General features: G+C 42.4%; 1 protein-coding gene across 1 annotated transcript in view; it reads left to right on the top strand.

The window, feature by feature from the left end:
- Nucleotides 1-8,145: 8,145 nt before the first annotated feature.
- GRIP1 (glutamate receptor interacting protein 1) overlaps nucleotides 8,146-20,392 on the top strand; it is a 718,500-nt gene continuing 706,253 nt past the window's right edge. Inside the window, exon 1 of the mRNA XM_066369047.1 lies at nucleotides 8,146-8,290. Coding sequence (XP_066225144.1) covers nucleotides 8,233-8,290 — 58 coding nt within the window. The 5' untranslated portion in view covers nucleotides 8,146-8,232. The remainder of the gene's footprint in view (nucleotides 8,291-20,392) is intronic.

Raw genomic sequence — 20,392 nt, 5'->3', positions numbered from 1 at the left:
ATCCTATGAATTTCAACTAAGAAAGCTCTTAGTCATTGCTTAGCCAATCTATACTAGATGTAGCTAGCTACTTTAATTTTCCCTCTGAAGTCAGTTTTCTTAATCACTTCATTGCTCTAATTTTTTAGATACTCATGGGGCTAAACCTGAATTCATTATTATAGGCTTTTGTCATGAACGTAGGAGTCATCTAATTTTCCTGATAAAATGCTTATTTATGGCTAGTCCTTCATTCCATTAGTCATTTTTGCTCTTGTTCACAATAGTAATAATTTTAAAAAATCATTGCTCTCCATTCTGACCTAAAAGGTTTCTTTCTGTAATATTATCAAGCCTGATTGAAATAAGCAAAATCCCCATCACTACTATGTTTATGGGTCAGGTCTTCATGACCATTGGAAATTTATTTAGGAAATGACAACTATTCTTAATTTTTATCCTTTCAGCAAGCATCCATTGGGCACACACTATAATGTGCAATGTTTGATGCCTGTGGCAATGCCTAGAAGCAGAAGGCCATTCCTGGCCTTATGATAATAATAGTAATATGTGAAAATTATTGGATTCTCCCCATTTGCCAGGCACAGGCCTAAATGCTTAAGAAATGCTAACTTATTGAATCCACCCAACAATGACATGAGATTTGTCTAATTATTATCTCTATTTTATATAATAGATAAGGCAACAAAGGCAGGGAAAAGCAAATAATTGGCCAGGATGATAAAAATGAATTTGAAACTAAACTATTTTACTTTAGAATCAGCTTAACACATACTCCCCTATAAAAACTTAGAGTATAGTAGGATAGGTCAGACTAACACATAAGCTAAAATAAAATGCTGTAAACATGAAGGTCAGGTGGTATATGGGGGTTGGGAAAGTGAGAGAAATTAAGCTCTAAGGAAGAGTTAGAATATGAATGGGTCTTAAAAGATAGAAATATTTTTGTTTCGAGTAGAGATGTGAGTGGGTAGAAATGAAAGTAGATAGCCCTGGCTGAGTAGCTCAGTTGGTAAAGAGTGTGGTCCAGATACACCAAGATTGTGGGTTCAGCGTCCAGTCAGAGCACATACAAGAATAAACCAATGAATGCATAAATAAGTGGAACAACAAATCAGTTTCTCTCTCTCTCTCAAATCAATAAATAAAAATAAAAAAATAAGAAAGTGGTAGTGTAATGTGGGGTTGAAAGACTAACTCAAGAGCCCAACACCCTTGGGCTCAAATTCTGACTCCAGCATATAGTAGTTGTAAAGGAACTCCTCTTAGCCTCAGGCACTCAACCTATTTAAATTCTAATGAGCAAAGATATAAAAGTTTAGGAGCATATTATATGTTTAGGGAATGAAAGTAACACAAGGTAGTGCCCTTTTCAAGGGGTTTTGGGGCATTTCAAGGAAAAAAGGAAGGAGGGAGGGACAAAAGGGTTGGTAAATGTAGGGAGCAGTTGTGGCTAAAGACAAATTGAAATAGGTATGAGAGCCCTGGCTGGTTGGCTCAGTGGTAGAACATTGCCCCAGCGTGTGGAAGTCCCAGGTTCGATTCCCGGCCAGGGCACACAGGAGAAGTACCCATCTGCTTCTCTACCCTTCCCCCTCTCCTTTCTCTCTATCTCTCTTTTCCCCTCCTGCAGCCAAGGCTCCATTCGAGCAGAGTTGGCCCAGGCACTGAGGATGGCTTCATGGCCTCCACCTTAGGCACAAGAATGGCTCCGGTTGCAATGGAGAAATGCCCCACATGGGCAGAGCATTGCCCCCTGGTGGACATTCCCGGTGGATCCTGGTCGGGTGCATGTGAGAGTCTGTCTTTCTGCCTCCCAGTTTCTCACTTCAGAAGAATACAAAAAATAAATAAAATAAAATATGTGTGAGAAATTGTTGGAAGACTTGAGAGAGCAGAACGTTAACTTGTCATTTTACTAAAAGGGAAATAACCAGGTTGGTGGCCATGTAGTTTTGGATTAAGGAGAAGCTGAAGCAGTGAACCCAGAGGAGGCTAATGTCCAAGTGGAAGATAATAAAGGCATGAATCAGGGAAAGGAAGGAGAAAGGCAGCAGAACTATTTCACATGTAGATTTAAAAGAACTTCCTAATCAATTAGGCATTTGGGACTGAGTCAAATACTCCTCCAATTTTTGCCCCAGGGGCCCAAAATGATAATCATGCCTTTTGCAGAGAAAATGCAGTTAGTATAGGAGTGACTCAGTGTTGAAAACTTGGATGTCAGCAGAATAGATGGGTGACTTTTTGAAAAGTTTGAATGCAAAGGGAGAGTCTGAGAGTCAGTAATCCTCATGTTAGTTTAGAAAGGTAAATCCCTTTTTGGATTAACACTCTCTTCTCTTTAGCAAAACCAACGTTAATTATATATTATGGAACCTTCTCATTCTTCTCAGGGACCTTTATTCTCTTTTTGAATTAGGCATTCCTTTGAGAACTTGATGAAAACTATAGATTTTCTTCTATCAAAAAGTGTGTATGTGCATGTGTGTGTTGGGGGGAAATTATAAACACATAGAAATTTGCGTATAATTTTAGGGAGTTTTTGTATTTTTTGAAGCCCCAGCTGATGAATCCTAAAAGACTGCTCTGCATAATTCCTATTTTTAACTAATACATTAATATCTTTTCCCAACTATAATTAAGGATAAGCTCATTTAATGTTCACCATAACATTGTCATATAGGTATTACAGTTTGAACATTGGAGAATGCAGTTAGCTTAAAGAAATTGCCCCGAGTTGCAGAGTTAGTATGTAGTAAAGGCAGGATTTGAATTTAGTTTTCTGTATTAGTCAAGTTTCTAGAGAAATGTGTTCATGTGTGTAAAGAGATTTCTTCTAAGGAAGCGGCTCATGTGATTATAGAGGCTGACAAGTCCCAAGATCTGCAATGAGCAAGCTGGTGATCAAGGACGAGACCCAATCTGAGTCTGAAGGCCTGAGAACCAGGAGAACCAATGGTGTAGCTACCTTCCAAGGCCAGCAGGATTGAGGCATAAGAAAAGGTCATGTTTCAGTTCAAAGGCAGGAAAAAAGTCAGGCAACTGCCTTTGAATTCTTTTTTTTTTTTTTTAATTTTTTTTATTTATTCATTTTAGAAAGGAGAGAGAGAGGGAGAGAGACAGAGAGGAGAGAGACAGAGAGAGAAGGGGGGGAGGAACAGGAAGCATCAACTCCCATATGTGCCTTGACCAGGCAAGCCCAGGGTTTCGAACCGGCGACCTCAGCATTTCCAGGTCGATGCTTTATCCACTGCGCCACCACAGGTCAGGCTGAATTTTTTTTTTTTTTTTAAAGTGAGAGTAGGGGAGATACAGAGATAGACTCCCACTTATGCCCTGACAGGGATCCACCCAGTAACACCCATCTGAAGCCAATGCTCTGCCCATCTGGGGCGGATGCTCTCAACCAAGCTATTTTTTAGTGCCTGAGGCAGAGGCTCTATGGAACCATCTCAGTGCCTGGGTTTGAGCCATGGCTGTAGGAGAGGAAGAGAGAGAGAGAGAGAAAGAAAGGAAAAAGGGAGGGGTGGAGAAGCAGATGGTTTCCTCTCCTGTGTGCCCTGCCCAGGAATTGAACCCTGGACCTCCACATGCTGGGTCAATGCTCTACCACTGAGCCAACTCATCAGGGCCTGGATTCTTACTTGGGAGAGGGTCAGCCCTTTTGTTCTATGTAGGCCTTCAGCTGATTGGATGAGGCCCACCCACATTAGGAAGAGCAATCTGCTTTATTCAGTTTACTGACTTAAATGTTAACTCATCTAAAACACCGTCACAGGCTCCTGTTTGACCAAATATCTGGGCATCCCATAGCTCAGTAAAGTTGACACATAAAATTAACCACTATAATCACTTTGACTCCAACTGCTATGCCCTGTACTGCCATTTTAAAATATATTCTGCTGTCTTTCTTAAATGAACTTTTATTTTGCTTTCACACACGCTTTACCTGAATGACTCTTTGTTAGAGTTCTCCTTTCATGTTTCCCCTTTCCCCATCACATTCTCCTAACTGACGATTTTAAAGTAAAAACCGCTTTCATTCATTCTGTTTGCTTTCTGCTCTCTTCTTTTCTGCCCCAAGAAGACAAACTATCAAAGGAAGCTTCTTTCATTTTAAATGTTCAAAGAGGGTTTTGCAGCAAGAGTGAGTTAAGAACATCCAAAAGAATCCGTGGGTACCCACTAGGAGTGCATATCGGGCGTTAAAAGAGTTTTCAAGTTTACTGCATGCCATAGAAAAGAAGTGCCTGCCTGTTTTGGTAGCGGTATTGAAACTTTCAGGTGGCTGCTTAGTATGCGGTGTGTAAATCCAGAAAAGTCAATGCATGATTTAAAAAAATATATTGTGGATGTTTTTAGGCCCTGGAGCCGATCCAAAATAACAGTTGGAATTTCATATCTCCTGGGGGACTCCTCAAACTCATGAAATTCAGTCCCAGGAAGTCATCACACTGTTAGAATGAAAACCTTGTAGCAGGAGGACTGGAAGCTCAGCTGTCACAGTACAAAGGAATTAAAAAGGGGGCTGCTCTTTCTATCACATACATTTCCAATTCTTTAATGGGCTGAGTGCATCCATGTAAGTTTGAAAGGTGATCAAACAGTAAAATTAAAGCTTTTAAAGGCTCCTCCCCTTTTCTACCAGGTGAGGGAGGCACTAGTAGGAAGAGAACGGGTCTCTTTTTCACTTTATTTAAAATTTTTTAAATCGAAAAGGAAATCAAGCAAGGCCACACTTAGGATTACAACCTATGGCCTGTGCAATCAACTGTATACACTGGTTAAGGTAACATAATTAATTTAAATTAAACACTGAATTCTGTAAACCCAGTCTATAAAGCCATTCTGATTGTACAAATAACTTAGAAGAATTTACATTAAAAAATGGAGCACAAATTCTTAATATAAATGAGCTGATGTCTAGAAACAGACACTGCAGTTAAAGTTTTTAAAGGACATTAAATTTAAAATTTAGTAAAGATAAAAATAATGTACTATCTTATATCCAACTGGTTGGTAGATTTCTTTCTCATAAAGGTACTGATAGTATCATGATTTCCTTGGAATAAGTTTTTATATACGGTACATTGAATATGCGATGACTTCAACAATAGATAAATATATCAGGCTAAGTTTTCAATGATTTAATTATCTCTTTTATTTCTGGTTTCATATTATCAAATAGTATCAGAGTGTTGTGAAAAGGATTCATTAAGGGCCTATTTCTCTGAGGTCATATTTTAGGGGTAGCCCAAATGAGGTTTAATCCTATCATTATCAGCCATCATTGACTGAATGCTTACTGCCCTTGGGTCTGGGGATGCAAAGAGGTAAGCCATGTCCCCTCCTCCAGAGACCTTAGAGCAGGGGTCCCCAACTATGGCCCCCCGCGGGCCGCATGCAGCCCCCTGAGGCCACTTATGCGGCCCCCTCCGCACTTCCGGAAGGGGTACCTCTTTCATTGGTGGTCAGTGAGAGGACCATAGTTCTCATTGAAATACTGGTCAGTTTGATTTAAATTTACTTGTTCTTTATTTTAAATATTGTATTTGTTCCCGTTTTGTTTTTTTACTTTAAAATAAGATATGTGCAGTGTGCATAGGGATTTATTTATAGTGTTTTTTTTTTATATTCCAGCCTTCTAACGGTCTGAGGGACAGTGAACTGGCCCCTTGTGTAAAAAGTTTGGGGACCCCTCCCTTAGAGCCTAGCCGATGACTTAGATTTACATATGAAGATGATATGAGATTGGATGTTGTTGAACGAGTGTTCAGACAGTAAGTACTTTGAGGTTGGGGAAGATAGAAATCTATTCTTCGGAGTTTCTTTACCAGTTTCTGTTGTATAATCTGTTGTATAAAATAATATCTGACTGTAACTCATAAGAGAATGTATTCATTCGATCTTCTACTACTGAATTGGGCATTTAGCCCAGAGTCTGACACATAGTAGGAATTTGGTCTACCTGAGTTAAAATACTATTATTTTAACCGTTGTGAGCTGGAGCTCCCTATCAACTGTAAATTGTCACTCATCTTGGCAGGACGAGTATACCACTGAGTATAACTATAAGAGTATGGTTCAATCCATACCTTAGTGTATAGGTTTTCTGTAATTATGCTTGTTAGAACAACCACATACATATAAAATGTTATATAAGACACTATGAAAACAAAGACAAGCATGGCCACTGTTGAAAACCTAGGTCTTTACCTGCATACATGCACCAGCTGTCCTGATTATTCAGGCTGGGTTTGCTCGGTCCTTTCAGAGGAATCAACAACGATGCCTTCCTCCATATCCAAGGATAGTGGGACTAGATCTTGAAATAAGATTAGGTCAACAGTATTTCAGGAAAGAGAGTGGGCCATTTAAGGAAGATAGTTGTGATGTTCATATGGATTTTTTGGATTTTATTTCTCAAAGAATCTGAAAAGAAGATTTGAGCAGCTCAGAGCAGATTTTACTGGTAAACCCCTGGGAAGGCTGGACTCTGCCCTTCATTTAGCCCTTCAATTCTCCTACCTTTGAAGCTGCTGGGCCTGGGCCTCTCCACTGCTTAGGAGAGATAGCCACTTGTCTTTGGCATCTGGGCATTTTGTAATGACAGATAGCCACCCAGCCACGGGGCAGCAGCAGGAGCAAACATCCTCGCCTGATAAGACTGCTTATGCAATGGCAGAGAAAAAAATTCTATTTTTCTGTCCTTTGTAGTTACTAAATTCTCTGGCTATATTATTATGTTTCCAAGAGAAGAGAGCAAGAAGGTTGGCAAGAGCCAGTGTCTGCAGTTTGGGAGAGCAAATTGCAGTTCCCTTCAGAGGCCAAAATAAACTGCAGGGCAGAGAGAGGCATAACAGTGCAGTGCAGTGGTTGGTCCCCAACAACTTAGAGACCAGTAGTTGTAGCCCCAGGGCCGGAAAATCTTCAGTCCACGTCTGACACTTAGAAAGTGAAGACATAGGTATTATCTAGCCAGGACCCCCAATATGAGGAAGATGGAAGTTTACTCTGCGGGACTTACAGTTGCCATGTGTCATTTGGAAGATTGTCAGGATCCCCTCCTAGTATTGAAATCAGAGGCAAGCACCCCCATGTCTGGTCAGCATCTTCCTCTTATTCATTCTTCCACCGATATTCTGTGAGCTTATGACAAGGGGAAGTAACTAATCGTAAGACCTGATCATAAAACCTTTCTTATACTTGACGACGCAATTAAATATTCACGCAGTGAAGCTCTCCTTGTTTCATTTAAAACAAAAGAGGTTCTCCACTCATGCCCTTCCCACCTCACCGGAAAATGTATTCCTGGAACCATTGCTGGTCATCCAGAAAGTTGCGGTTGCCCTTAGTTGAGGGGTGAAGTTAGAGGATCCACAGCTGCAAAGTCTGGACTTGGGGGAGGGGGCGACAGCCAGGGCGGGGGTGGGGTGCGGGGAGGGGGCGGCGAGGAGGAGGGACTAGAGGGAAGGACACTGCCCCCTACTTCTTTGAGGTCGTTGCCTAAGCCGGCGGAGCCGCCAGGAGGGTGGAGTGGCGGCTGTTGGGGGTCGGTGTGGGCTCCGCACCAGCGGCTGGGTGCCAGGCTCGGTACTTGGCCGGCCGGGCGCGCTTCGCAGGCCGGCCGCCGGGGCGCGGAGGGTGTGAGCGCGCGCGCCCCTCCGTGCCCGCTCAGCTTCGCGCGCGTCTCGGGAGAGGCGCCGCCGAGAGGCGCCGGGGGAGCCCGGAGCCTCAGTCCTGCCGCCGGCGGAGCTTTGTGCGGCGGCCGCGGCGGCTCCGAGTCCCACCTGCTGGCGGCGGGGAGACAAGGAAGGGGAAGCAGCAGCAGGAAGAGGGCAAGAGGCGGTGGCGGAGCCCACTCTTCCCACCGGCGCCCACCTCCCGGGGGCTCCGCAGTCCCGGCTCTCGGCCTGCACGCGCCCCCCGCCCCCGGCCCGGCCCGGCCTCCCGTCCTCACCGCGGCAGCCGCTGCTGCAGCCCCTACCGCCCGGCCCGGCCCGGCCCAGCCGCCGCCACCCGGAGCCAGCAGCGAGTTTGAGGCGAGCGCGGGGCGTGCGGCGCCGCCTCGATGTGCCCGGGAGCCGCCTCGGCGCCCCAGCCCCGCTGAAGAGCCTCGAGCGCACAGCGGCCGGCCCGAGAGCGCGAGAGGGAGGCGCGGCGAGCCGCGGAGAGAGGGAGCGAGCGAGCGAGGAGCGAGCCTGAGAGCGAGCGCAGAGAGCAGGCACCATGCCGGGCTGGAAGAAGAATATCCCCATCTGCTTGCAGGCGGAAGAACAGGAGAGAGGTGAGTGAGGCGACGGCGCGGGGGAAGGCGGGGACGGGGGTCCGGGCCGGGGCGCCCCCGGTGCCTCCGTCTCCTCAGTTCCCTCCGGACCTGTCCACGGCCGACGGGGGAGGGGCGCCGCGCCCACTGGTGCCGCGCGCGAAGCCGGCGGCGTATTGCGAACTCAGATTTGGGGGGGGGGTACGGGGAAAAAGGAAGGGTGCTACAGCAGCCAACTTTTCGCTAAGGGAAAAGCTTTTTCTGGGGAGGACAGAGGGGAACTCGAGCTTCTCCAGGGCTGGCTCGCACGTGGAGCCTGGAGCTGCTGTCTGCGGGGTGGGCGCTGGGCTGGAGGGTAGGTACGGGTGGGGGATCCTGCAGTGCTTTAAGTGACTTTTTAAACTTTCCACCTCCTCCCTTGGCCGCCTTCGCGGTGTCCCCGCCGCTGGTTGAGATCTGATGTTGCTGCCAAGCCCAAAGTTGCTGGAGATTCAGGGAGGAGGAGAAGGAGGAGGAGGAAGAGAGAAGGTGTTGGCGGAGGAAGAGCGTGGGGGCGGGAAGTGGGCGCTGCCTTGGGTCTCCTGAGGGAGAAGTGGGGAAGAGGAAGCTGTCCCTAGCTGAAAGTCTGGGGCTGGGAGAGATGCCTCGGAGATGAGTTATGCTCCAGCGCAGTCCTAGCTGTCAAGTTAATACCGCAGGACTGCGGGCTTTTCACAGTTACTGTCTGTTTTCTTTGTGAAAGCGGCTCTGCGTGCCTGGTTACTTGTAGATCTTTTGTGCTTCAGCCTGACAAGTGTGCTGGGCACGTTGCCTTTAAGTAACGAACGGAGAGAAAAGTTGAAGGCCTTTTGCACCTTGAAGGCTTGGTTCTGTTCAGGTTATCTTATGGTGTTTGGTTTGTGCCGAGGTGACCAGGGAGTTCAGCGCAGGGACTTGGATATGCTGTATTGAGTACACCAGAATTTCCTATACAGGCCGCACGGGTTGGAGAGGTTGCGCCGTGGCTCTGCTATCACCCAGAGGGACCTTGGTTGGCAAGGTCCACTAGGGTTATTCCCCTGCTTCTCCTACCCTGACCTGCCCGGGCTTCGAGGAAAATGCTTTAGATTGGGATGGGTTTCAGGATGCTGGGTTCGCATGGGTTGTGACAACAGTCTGTGCTGAGGTTAAATGGTGCTGCCAGGGTGGGTGGGTGAGGAAAACAGGAGGAGGCCAGTCTGGTGTGTGTAGAAGGCAAAGTTGTCAGGGTAGCTTACTCCAGCAGCTTGATGAGTTGGTTTGGAGGGTGGCTTGGTTACTGAGCATGCCAAAAGTTTCAGGGTTTTGAAATAATGCTTACTACTGAAGAGCCAATGCACGATTTCCAGTTTTTCTCTAGGTGGCACAACCTGTCTGAATTATATCCTGTTTAATGACTCAGGGAATTTATCCCTTTTTAACCACCTCCTTAATAGATATGTGTGTGCATTTCCAGCACATTTCCTGGTGAGCAACTTGACGTTTTTCTATTCAAAATGCACCCCAGCTTTAGAAATGCTTCTGCTTTTCTGTTTAAGTTAACCTCATCTTAAAAGTTGTAAATGGTGGTACCAATAATTTATAACGAGGTAAAAGCACTAAATGCAAGCATTCTGTCAGGCATGGAGTGTCCTATGAACTAAATGTCACAGTGCACTTGGTGTTAACTGTATGTTTGTTAAAGAAAACACTGGAGTACTGCTAATACATTTAATAGGAACGCTGAAATGGGTAGATTTTTGGATTGTGACAAAATATATGTCTTTTAAAAATAAATGGTAACTTTGAAAGGTGATCAGCTAATCTGTTTAGTGGAGAAAAGATGGAATTTCCTCCAGAATATAAAAATCTGAGTCAGAAATGGGGTATTCTGCCTTATTTTCTCCCATAGGAGAAAACAGAGAACCCTTGTTACTTTGTGTCTTTTTTTCACTTTAAAGGTTTCTTGGTTTTTGCTTATATTGTGATGCTTTTCTAATTGGTATTGTTTTTGTTGGTTGTGGTATTTCTTTTTGAGGTCCTGTTTCATTGGGCATGCATAAATATGTGTGTTTTGATCACTTTAATATCTCCTCTTTTGTGTTTCAGTTGTGTGTGTGTGAGTGTGTGTGTGTGTGTGTGTATATATATATATAAAGAAATATTTAAATTAACTGATTTTTAATGCATATGTCAGAGGATACTGCTTGACATTGGCTTATCCTTTTGGGAGAATTTTATTGTAATGAGCAATATTGTCTATTTGCATTTGAAATCAGATTGTATTTAACTTTTTTCTTTGGAATTTACAAAGTTAATTAATTCAAATAGTGTTGCATTAAGTTCTTGTTAAATATAAACAGAAAGATTAAACTATCAGGTTGATAAGGAAAATAATGAACCAGAGGAGAAAATACATTTTAAATTTTGTCTGGGGATAACACTGACCAAAAAGTCAATTTCTAATATGTTACCATTAAATTATAAGGTTGCTTATACTCACATGACCATTGCTCTTTCCACATTCTCTACACTCAATTTACATTTAAATATGTATTCTAAAACCCATTATGGAGACTACTCTAGCATAACATTTTTTCATGTAGATTTTATTGAGCTAAATCTCTTTCTGAAACGTAATGCAAATTAATACAGGCTGCTAGCTTCTTTAAGGACCACATATTTGGACAAGTATTTCTCAGTATTCTTCTTTTATAAAAAATGCTAATCTCAATTCAAAGATTTAGGGGACCTGCTTATTTGGTATTGACACATACAAAGAAAGGTTTGGCCAGTCTATATAAATTAATGGCACACCTATACACCATTTATAATGTGGTTTCCACTTGAAGGCCTCTGTCAAGATGATATTGAGTGAACTATTGCTACTGCATGCAGTGCTGAGTAGGGAGACTAACATATGGGTTGTTGCAGTTAAATGCAGTCACTTCCCAAATGACATGTTAAGATTCACTTATGTACAGTGTGACATACTATTAAAATTCAGGACACATTCCTCTGTCTCCCCCCCCCCCCCCAATTTTCTGCGTGAGCTGATAAACCCAATTCATTTAGAAAGCACCTAATACATTTTTGGGTAAATGTTTCAGAAGAAGTGAAGTGATTCTGAAAACTGTTCTATTTAACATCCCTTTCTATCAAATTAAATTAAGTAATTTATTAGTTGTTTTAATCTTATTAGCTGGTTATGTATAATAGGAATGTAGTTGTTAAGGAGAATCATAGTGTAAAAGGACAGATACCTCAGTAATGAATGATGCCTTTCTTTTGCCTTGTATGCATACAAACATATATCTTAACTAGGGGAAAATGTATGTATGCATTTTGTATGGCTCCCCTCCACCCTTGCCTTTCTGTTCTTCTCATATGTTTTGGAGGTTTACTCGAGAACTTCCCTTTGAACTTTTGTAGGAATTATTGTGTTTGGGTTTTGCTTCTATTTTGTCAAATGAGAGTATTTGGATCTCTTTAGGTGTAAAGAATTAGCTTTTATAAAATATGAGAAAGCGCAGGGGGCTTAAGTAGTGTTTCTTTATTATAGCTATGGTCATTTCCCACATCACTCAAAGATTTGGTGACTCTACCACATACTGTTTGCTTAACAGAGTCCAATTTTAAATTTGAGTTTTGACTGGGGAGTGCTGTGGGGAAAAGAGAGGAAACCTGTATGCATGGAGAGTCTGCTGTGTGGCCGGCATGTGCTTGATATTTCACTGCATTATTTGGTACAGGCTCACCGATGCCTGTAAGGTAGGTATTATTTTTATTTACCCTGACAGATGAAGAAACTGATGATCAGAGAAGGAAAAAAATTTGACTAAAGTTACAAAGCCAGTAGTTAGGGCACCAGTTTCTAAAGAGGTAATTAAAAAAAGTTATATTTCCTGAGATGAAGCTTTTAGCATTATATTAGTGCAATATCTTATGTTTTTTTAAACAGAATTTTAATAAACTGCAACAGATCTTTCATCAGAAGAGTTTTTTAGTTACATGTATCTGGAAGAAGCTTCCAAAGTATATTTTGGGCTTTTGACAAACTTCCTTTGCTACATAGTTTAATTAACTCTAACCATAAGCATTGAAATACCAACACATTTTTAAGTAGACTTATTTGACTAGAATTAAAGAAACTCATTTAAGTGAGTGGTTTTTCCACCCAAGATTTGACATAATTACGTAGTTTTCCTTCTTTTCAAAGAGCATTTGTCATGAAGGCAAGAATAAATAAGAATTAGGTATTCTTCCTCACTGCAACGAACTGGGAAACTACTATATTGTTAATAGACATTGTGCATTTGCTCTTTTGCCAACAATTTATTTAATTAAAGCCATCCATCTGAACTGTGCCTGACTATCAGGAGGCCCAGTGGCGAGACAAAGGAAGTTCAGACACTGCGTCCTTCAGCGGCAGCCTGATTGGTTTCTTTCATGAAGAAAAAGAGGTGTCAATGGCAATTGGTAAAGGATATTGAGAATTGAATATCATGAGTTGTAAAACTATTATATTAAATGCTGGTGATGGCTGATGGCAGAAGGCATTTAGGATCTGGTCATTTTATTTTTAATTAAAATATAATAGTCTAGTAACACAAAATTTAAAAGTTATAGTAATATAAAATAATGTCTAATAGAGAATGCTATTCAAATGCTAAAGCACTACCTGGTTTTAGATGTCTTGTTTTATCTTTTATTACAATGTGTTTCTTTTTAAATTCAAAGGTTTGCTAAATATAAAAATCTACCAATACTCATTTTCTTATTCTAGAGAACTATGTGTTTAGGCATGTCAGTGGCCAAAGGGTGCTGTCAGTTTAATGGGAAAGTTAATGTTCTTTAAATGTATTTACTGATAAAAATGCACCTGATTGACTTTCTTATTGCCTTTCATTTCAACAACAATTAAACTTTAAGCACCAAATCAGGTGTCAAATAGAATGCGAAGACATGGTTTCTATCCTGGATAGATTTCTTAGCCCCACCCAGCAGAGGAGTGGACCACATGATATTTGAAGTTGAACAGCAGTATATTTAAATCCACTTTAGCACTTACTAGCTTTGTAGTCTTTTTGCTTCTCAAAGCCATTGTATTCTCTTCTTTAAGATGAAGACAAGTAATATCTACCTCATGGGAGGATTAAATGAAATTAGCAAATGTGGGGGAATTTATGACAGTGCAAATATTGTAGTTTAGGGCTCAGTAGTGACAACTGCCATTACTTTTATATCTTGATATAGATCTGTAAACTCAGTACCTCAAGGTGTCCTGGTGATGAAATTAGAAGTTTTTATTCTTTAAAGACTTCATAAACTAGTGAAAAAAAATAAAGACCAGTGTTTTATGAAAAGCTGCACTGAAACACAGAACTTTATAAGACCACGATCTTTGGTATATTCTAGTCCAACTCTCATGAGGAAAAAGAAACTCCAGTGTCGAGAGAAATGTGTCCAAGGCCACATTTCATATATTAAGTAAACATATATTGGCCATGAACTGCCATGATGGAGAATAGAGAAGAGAAAATCATGGCTCCCATTTTTAAGGAGATTATTATGTAGTTATAGAAGTCATTGCTATGACGGATAACTCAGTACAGCCTTCTCCTGTGCAGACTCCTGCGGAAGGAGTGGAGAAGAGGGGCTGACTGTACTGAAGGCAGGTGGGAAGAGGAAGCTTCTGAGCATAGCTCTCAGAGGAGGTGGCACAGAGGAAGTGTTAAAAGATTTGAAGAAAGGGGAGGAGATTAGAAAGTTGGAAGGGAAATGAGGACCAATATTTTGGGCAAGAGGCACAGTAGCACTATGGAATAAAAGATTCCAGGAGCCACTATTTATACTGGAATATAGACTACACACATGCATATTGACTGTTGAATATGAATATGCATTTCCCCGCAATGTGGGGAAACTGGAAAAAAGGAGATGAGGCTATAGAGAGCCAGCTTTGGAAGGACTTTGTATGTCAGGTTGAAGACTTCAGATGGTATCCAGGAGGTGATGAGTTAAAAGAAGGACTTCCAAGAGAGAAGTGAAGGGATCAGATTTGAATCTTAGAAAGATCACTTTAGCATCAAGGAGGAAAAGGGAGGGGATGTAGGGGGTAGGGAGCAGGTAAGAGGCCACTGCCCTGTTTCAAGCCATGCAGAGATACCCAGGAGGAGGACTGGTGAGTAGGTGAATGTGGAAATATGGAGGGTGTAGGTTAGGTCTCTGGTTTAGGTAATGATTAGAGTCAGAGTTGAGTCTTGAGACCCAGTGCCTTGATACAAAGCCTTGTAGTCTTCCCACCACATATTGCCTTTCTTTTCCCTCTCCTCCCCAAATCTGTGTAAGGGGAAAATGTAAACACAATCTAGTAGGATAATGTAAAATGGAGGACCACTGATGGGATTGGGTACCAGGCTGGGTCATGATGATAGCTTAATGTACACTAGTTTTTTTACTTTAATTATATATAATTCATATACTATTTAATTCTAAAGGAAAATAATTATTATTCTGTGCATTTATCTATGAAAATTAATTTGGAATTTTAGGTGATTCCTTTTTTTTTTTTTTTTTTTTTTTGTATTTTTCTGAAGTTGGAAACAGGGAGGCAGTCAGACTCCCGCATGAGCCCTACCGCGATCTCGGGCATTGCTCTGTTGCAACCAGAGCCACTCTAGCGCCTGAGGCAGAGGCCACAGAGCCATCCTTAACCCCCCGGGCCAACTTTGCTCCAATGGAGTATTGGCTGCAGGAGGGGAAGAGAGAGACAGAGAGGAAGGAGAGGGGGAGGGGTGGAGAAGCAGATGGGTGCTTCTCCTGTGTGCCCTGGCCAGGAATCGAACCCGGGACTCTTGCACGCCAGGGTGATGCTCTACCACTGAGCCAACCAGCCAGGGCCTAGGTGAGTCTTTTTTTAACTGAAAGAGAGAAGAATAGTAATTGTTTTATAAAAATGCCTTTCCTTGTAATAGAATTGAGTGGATATAAACAAATTATTAATAAAGTTTTAAATACTTTTTATACTGACATAAAATTAGAAAACCAGGATTAAATTTCCCTCTTAGCCATGTTTCTGATTATTTGTTCTAGGCACAGACTGCTTCTCTGAATTGTCCTCTTCTCATTTCTAAAGTAAGGGTAATTCTCAGTACGCTGACCTTCTGGGGTTATGTTTTTACCAGTGGAAGCTGTTATTGCTACATGGCTGTCTTACAAAGGGAAGAAGTTGTTGAAAGAATGAGATTCTTCAAGGACATTTGTCTATAAGCTGGTGGTTTCTGGGTGGAGGTATGTAATTTGTATGGCTTCTGTTTCATAAACGGGAAATTTTCATTAAAAAATCTTAATTCTTAGTCTTCCAATGAAGTTAAAATTTGTTTCCCCCTTAGGCTTCCATTTACAATAAAATAACTCAAATGATGCAAATTACAGTAGATGGCTTCGCATTTCCTCAAGGCAGCCTCCTCCTGGGCTGTATCTGGAGGAGTCCCGCTCAGATGCTGTGTGGACCTTGCCGTCCCTCCCTGCCGCTCAGCCCCTGCTTCTCTCTGGTCCAGGCTTCTGACTTCAACCCAGTGTTCAAGGCATCCTCACTTCTCAACTTGAAATCATGGATGGAATCTTTTTAAGAGATATCTCCACTGCTGACTTCTAAAATTTATTATGCTATTTAAATATGTACTAACATAAAACTATGTGTAAACTCCTGATGGTTATACCTCTCATCCAACCACAGAACCAAAAGAGATTTTACAAGTAAAATACAAACACAACTATTAAAAAAAAATCGGCCCTGGCCGGTTGGCTCAGTGGTAGAGCGTCGGCCTGGTGTGCGGAAGTCCTGGGTTTGATTACCGGCCAGGGCAAACAGGAGAAGCGCCCATCTGCTTCTCCACCCCTCCCCCTCTCCTTCCTCTCTGTCTCTCTCTTCCCCTCCTGCAGCCGAGGCTCCATTGGAGCAAAGGTGGCCCAGGCGCTGAGGATGGCTCTGTGGCCTCTGCCTCAGGCGCTGGAATGGCTCTGGTTGCAACAGAGCGACACCCCAGAGGGGCAGAACATCGCCCCCTGGTGGGCATGCCGGGTGGATCCTGGTCGGCCGCATGCGGGAGTCTGTCTGACTGCCTCCCCGTTTCCAGCTTCGGAAAAATGAAAAAAAAAAAAAATCAATAGCTTTCAAATTAACATGTATTTCATGTGACTTGATATTATATATATATTTGCCTAGAACTAAAATTTTCATTTGCAGTTAAAGTATGGTACCTGCTGCTAAGGAAAGGTATATTGTCATTTTTAAAATTTTCTAGTTGAACTCCTGTGGAAACTTGGTTTTATTTTATTTTGTTTTGTTTGTTTGTTTATATATTGCCTCTAACAGTTGGGTACATATTATGTCCCAGGCCTGAAGATTTAGCCAAAAATAAATTCCTGGCCTCCTGATTCTTACAGCCTAAAAAGGAGGATGAACATTATACAATTAATTACACCAGATATTAATTTGAATTAAGTAAAATGAAACAAGTGAGGTATATAGTATGCTAACAGAACATGTAACATGCCCTGTGACGTATTGTTACATATCAAAGTCCCAATCCCCAATACCTCAGAATGTAACTACTTTTTTTGTATTTATTGCCATTTTATTGTTCATATTTTTTATTTTTATTTCTTCTTCTTAAAGAAGCCCCTGTAACATTTCATGTAATGTTGGTTTGGTAGTGATGAATTCCTTTAGCTTTTTCTTCTCTGGGAAGCTCTTTATATGACCTTTAATTCTAAATGATAGCTTTACTAGGTAGAGTAATCTTGGTTTTAGGTCTTGGCTTTTCATCACTTTGAATATTTCTGGCCAGTCAGTTCTGGCCTGCAAAATTTCTGTTGAGAAATCAGCTGACAGTCTTATGGGAGCTCCTTTGTAGGTAACTAGCTGCTTTTCTCTTGCTGCTTTTAAGATCTCTCTTTGTGTTTAACCTTTTGCATTTTCATTATGCTATGTCTTGGTGTGGGCCTTTTTGGTTTCATCTTGTTTGGGGCACTCTGTGCTTTGTGGACTTGTATGTCTATTTCCTTCACCAGATCAAGGAAGTTTTCTGTCGTTTTTTCAAATAGGTTTAATTTCTTGTTCTCTCTTGTCTCCATCTGGCACCCCATGATGTGAGTGTTGGTATACCTGAAGTTGTCCCAGACACTATCTTCATTTTTTTTTTTAATTCCTTTTTTCTTTTTGCTGGTCTGATTGGGTGTTTTCTGCTTTCTTATATTTTAAATAGCTAATTTAATTCTTGGTTTGATATACTCTACTATTGATTCCCTGTAAATTATTCTTCTCTTCAGTTAGTATATTCTTCATTTATGACTGATTCTTTTTTATGGTTTCTATGTCCTTTTTTGTGCTTATTATCTATTTTTTGTGTGACAGAGACAGAGAGAGAGTCAGGGAGAGAGACAGATAGGGACAGACAGGGAGGGAGAGAGATGAGAAGCATCAATTCTTCGTTGTGGCTCCTTAGTTGTTCATTGATTGCTTTCTCATATGTGCCTTGACTGGGGAACTATAGCAGAGTGAGTGACCCCTTGCTCAAGCCAGTGACCCTGGGCCCAAGTCAGTGGCCATGGGGTCATGTCTATGATACCACGCTCAAGCTGGATGAGCCCGCGCTCAAGCCAGCGACCTCAGGGTTTCAAACCTCGGTCCTCTGTGTCCCAGTTTGATACTCTACCCACTCTGCCACCACCTGGTCAAGCTATGCTTATTATTTTTTTGTTAAACTTCTCACTAAGTTCCTTGATCATCCTTATAACCATTGTTTTGAACGATCTAGCCGTTTGCTTGGCTGCATTTTGTTTAATTCTTTTTCTGGAGATTTCTCTTGTTCATTTACTTGGGGTATGTTTCTTTGTCGCCACTCTTTGGCTGCTAGCACGTGTGTGTTTTTATGTATTAGGTGGAGCTGCCACATCTTGCAGACTTGGTAGAGTTGCCTTGTGTAGCTGGTGTTCTGTAGGGCCCAGTGGCACGGCCTTTCCAGTCACCGAGCTGGGTGCTCCAAGTGCTCCCCTGCGTGTGCTTCCTGTTGTAGTTGAGCCTTGATTGCTGTTGGTGGCACTGGGAGGAATTGACCTCTAGTCTGATTGGCTGTGAGGACCAGCTGTGACTACAGAGGAGGAGTTGCTATGCAGGAGCCAGTCATACAGAGTGCGATTTGCTTTAGTGAGGCTTTGGTGCTCACTAAGTCTGACCCTTGAGTGTGTCACTCATGTAGGTGGTAGGGTTGTACTCCAGTGTGGTCTGAAGCTTTCCACTGGGTGCACTGTCTCTGGGACCTCCTGGGACATTTAAAGTCAGCCACTGCCGGTGTCCAGCCACACAGCACAAGCTGTGAAACAGTGTGCAGATGGCTGCTACTTGTACTGGGCTTGAAGGTGCCCAGGAGAGGCCAAGCTGTGAACCAAGGATTGCTGCTGCTAGTGCCAGTCCTGGGGCCACTTATCAGATGATCTGGGCACACAGAGGCCAGATGCTGCTTGTTTGAGAAATGGAACCTTGGTTTTTAGCAGGTTGTTGTCACTTGGTCTTTTCTGAGCATACACACATCATTTACATGTGAAGTTCTCTATTTTCATTGGTCTGTTTTGTACCATTATGATCCTAAATACAAAACCCAGTATGACACTGCAGTTGGTGGCAGTATTAGGCAGCATGCTGATCTATGTTACTACTTCTTGAACTATTTGTGGTGGAAGTCTTTTTTTTTTCTTTTTTCTGATCCCAGTCTGGTATGTAGTCCTGTCGTACAGTGAGTGTGCCCCGTGCAGCTCCCACCTGAGCCCGACCACACCTATGCTTGTCTGTGTCCTGTTCAGTGAGGTGAGCTCATTCTTCACAGACTTAGATGTTGGGGCAACGTCAAATTGCTATAGGAATTTCTAATCATTTACCCTCATTTTCAGTACTCGTGTAACCATGGATAGATAGGTAATTAATACTTTTCTGTCTGGCATGGTCCACATACTTTGAATAGGACTAGATTAGAATATGTTTATATAGCTTGTGTTGGGGAGAAGAGTTCAGAAGGATGGGGGTGTGTGTATAATTGTGCATGGTATTTTAGGATATACATAATTTATTTTTTATAACCTATACCTGCTTTCACCTTATCTTCAAGATCCCATTCCCACTGAAGATGGAAAACATCTTCATGGACCTGGAGAGCATTATGTTCAGTGAAATAAGCCAATCAGAGAAAGACACGTACCATGATTTCACTCATAGGTGGAATGTAAATAACAAAATGGAAACAGATTCATTGATAGAGAACAGATGGACAGCTGTCAGAGGAGAGTGGGTTGTGGGGCTGGGTGAAAAAGGTGAAGGGATTAAGCAAACAAAACAAAAACAAAGAAACAAACTCATTGACACAGACACCAGTATGGTGACTACCAGGGGTAATCGGGGTGGGGAGAGTGAGAACAGGTATTGGGAGGCAATGAAAGGTGATGGAGGGAGACTTGACCCGAGGTGGTGAACACTCACTACAATATACAGATGATGTATTAGAGAATTGTACACCTGAAACCTATATAATTTTATTAACCAATGTCACCCCAATAAATTCAATAAAAATGAAAAAAAAAGAGTACATTACTCTTTGGTTTAAAAATTCTTTGATTGGTCCTCTTATTTCTTAGGGATTTCTCCTTTTCTCATTTGCAAGATGGCCTCTGGGTGAAGGGGAGAGCTTGTTCTTCTCATGGCACTAGGTGAAGGACATTTGATTCATTGTGTGACCCTTACTGAGTTCACTGCTCTGGGTTTGGCACACAGTGTGACGGGTCTTGTGCCTGGGTTCCAGTGAAATGTGACTGTTCTTTTTTGCTGTGTTCGCCCTAGCAGCTAGTTTGTACTTCCCGGACCTTGCCATCGTGTGCGGTGGCACCTCCTGCGATATCACCGCTGTATTGCTCCAGCGCCATGCTGAGTGCTGCCTGTGGAAAGGGGACCATCATGTGAGGTGATGAGGGTCACTGGTGAGAATGCTCTCCTGCTCTGAAAGCTAGGAGGGTGTTAGTTTTTCTATCCTCTTGCACTTTTCAAGGAGTTTTACATTTTTGTAGGATATTGGA

This window comes from Saccopteryx leptura, chromosome 2 (genome assembly GCF_036850995.1).
Source record: "Saccopteryx leptura isolate mSacLep1 chromosome 2, mSacLep1_pri_phased_curated, whole genome shotgun sequence".
NCBI classification, from domain to species: domain Eukaryota; kingdom Metazoa; phylum Chordata; class Mammalia; order Chiroptera; family Emballonuridae; genus Saccopteryx; species Saccopteryx leptura.
The sequence above is the reverse complement of the archived record's forward strand: the minus strand, read 5'-3'. Positions and strand labels throughout refer to the sequence as shown.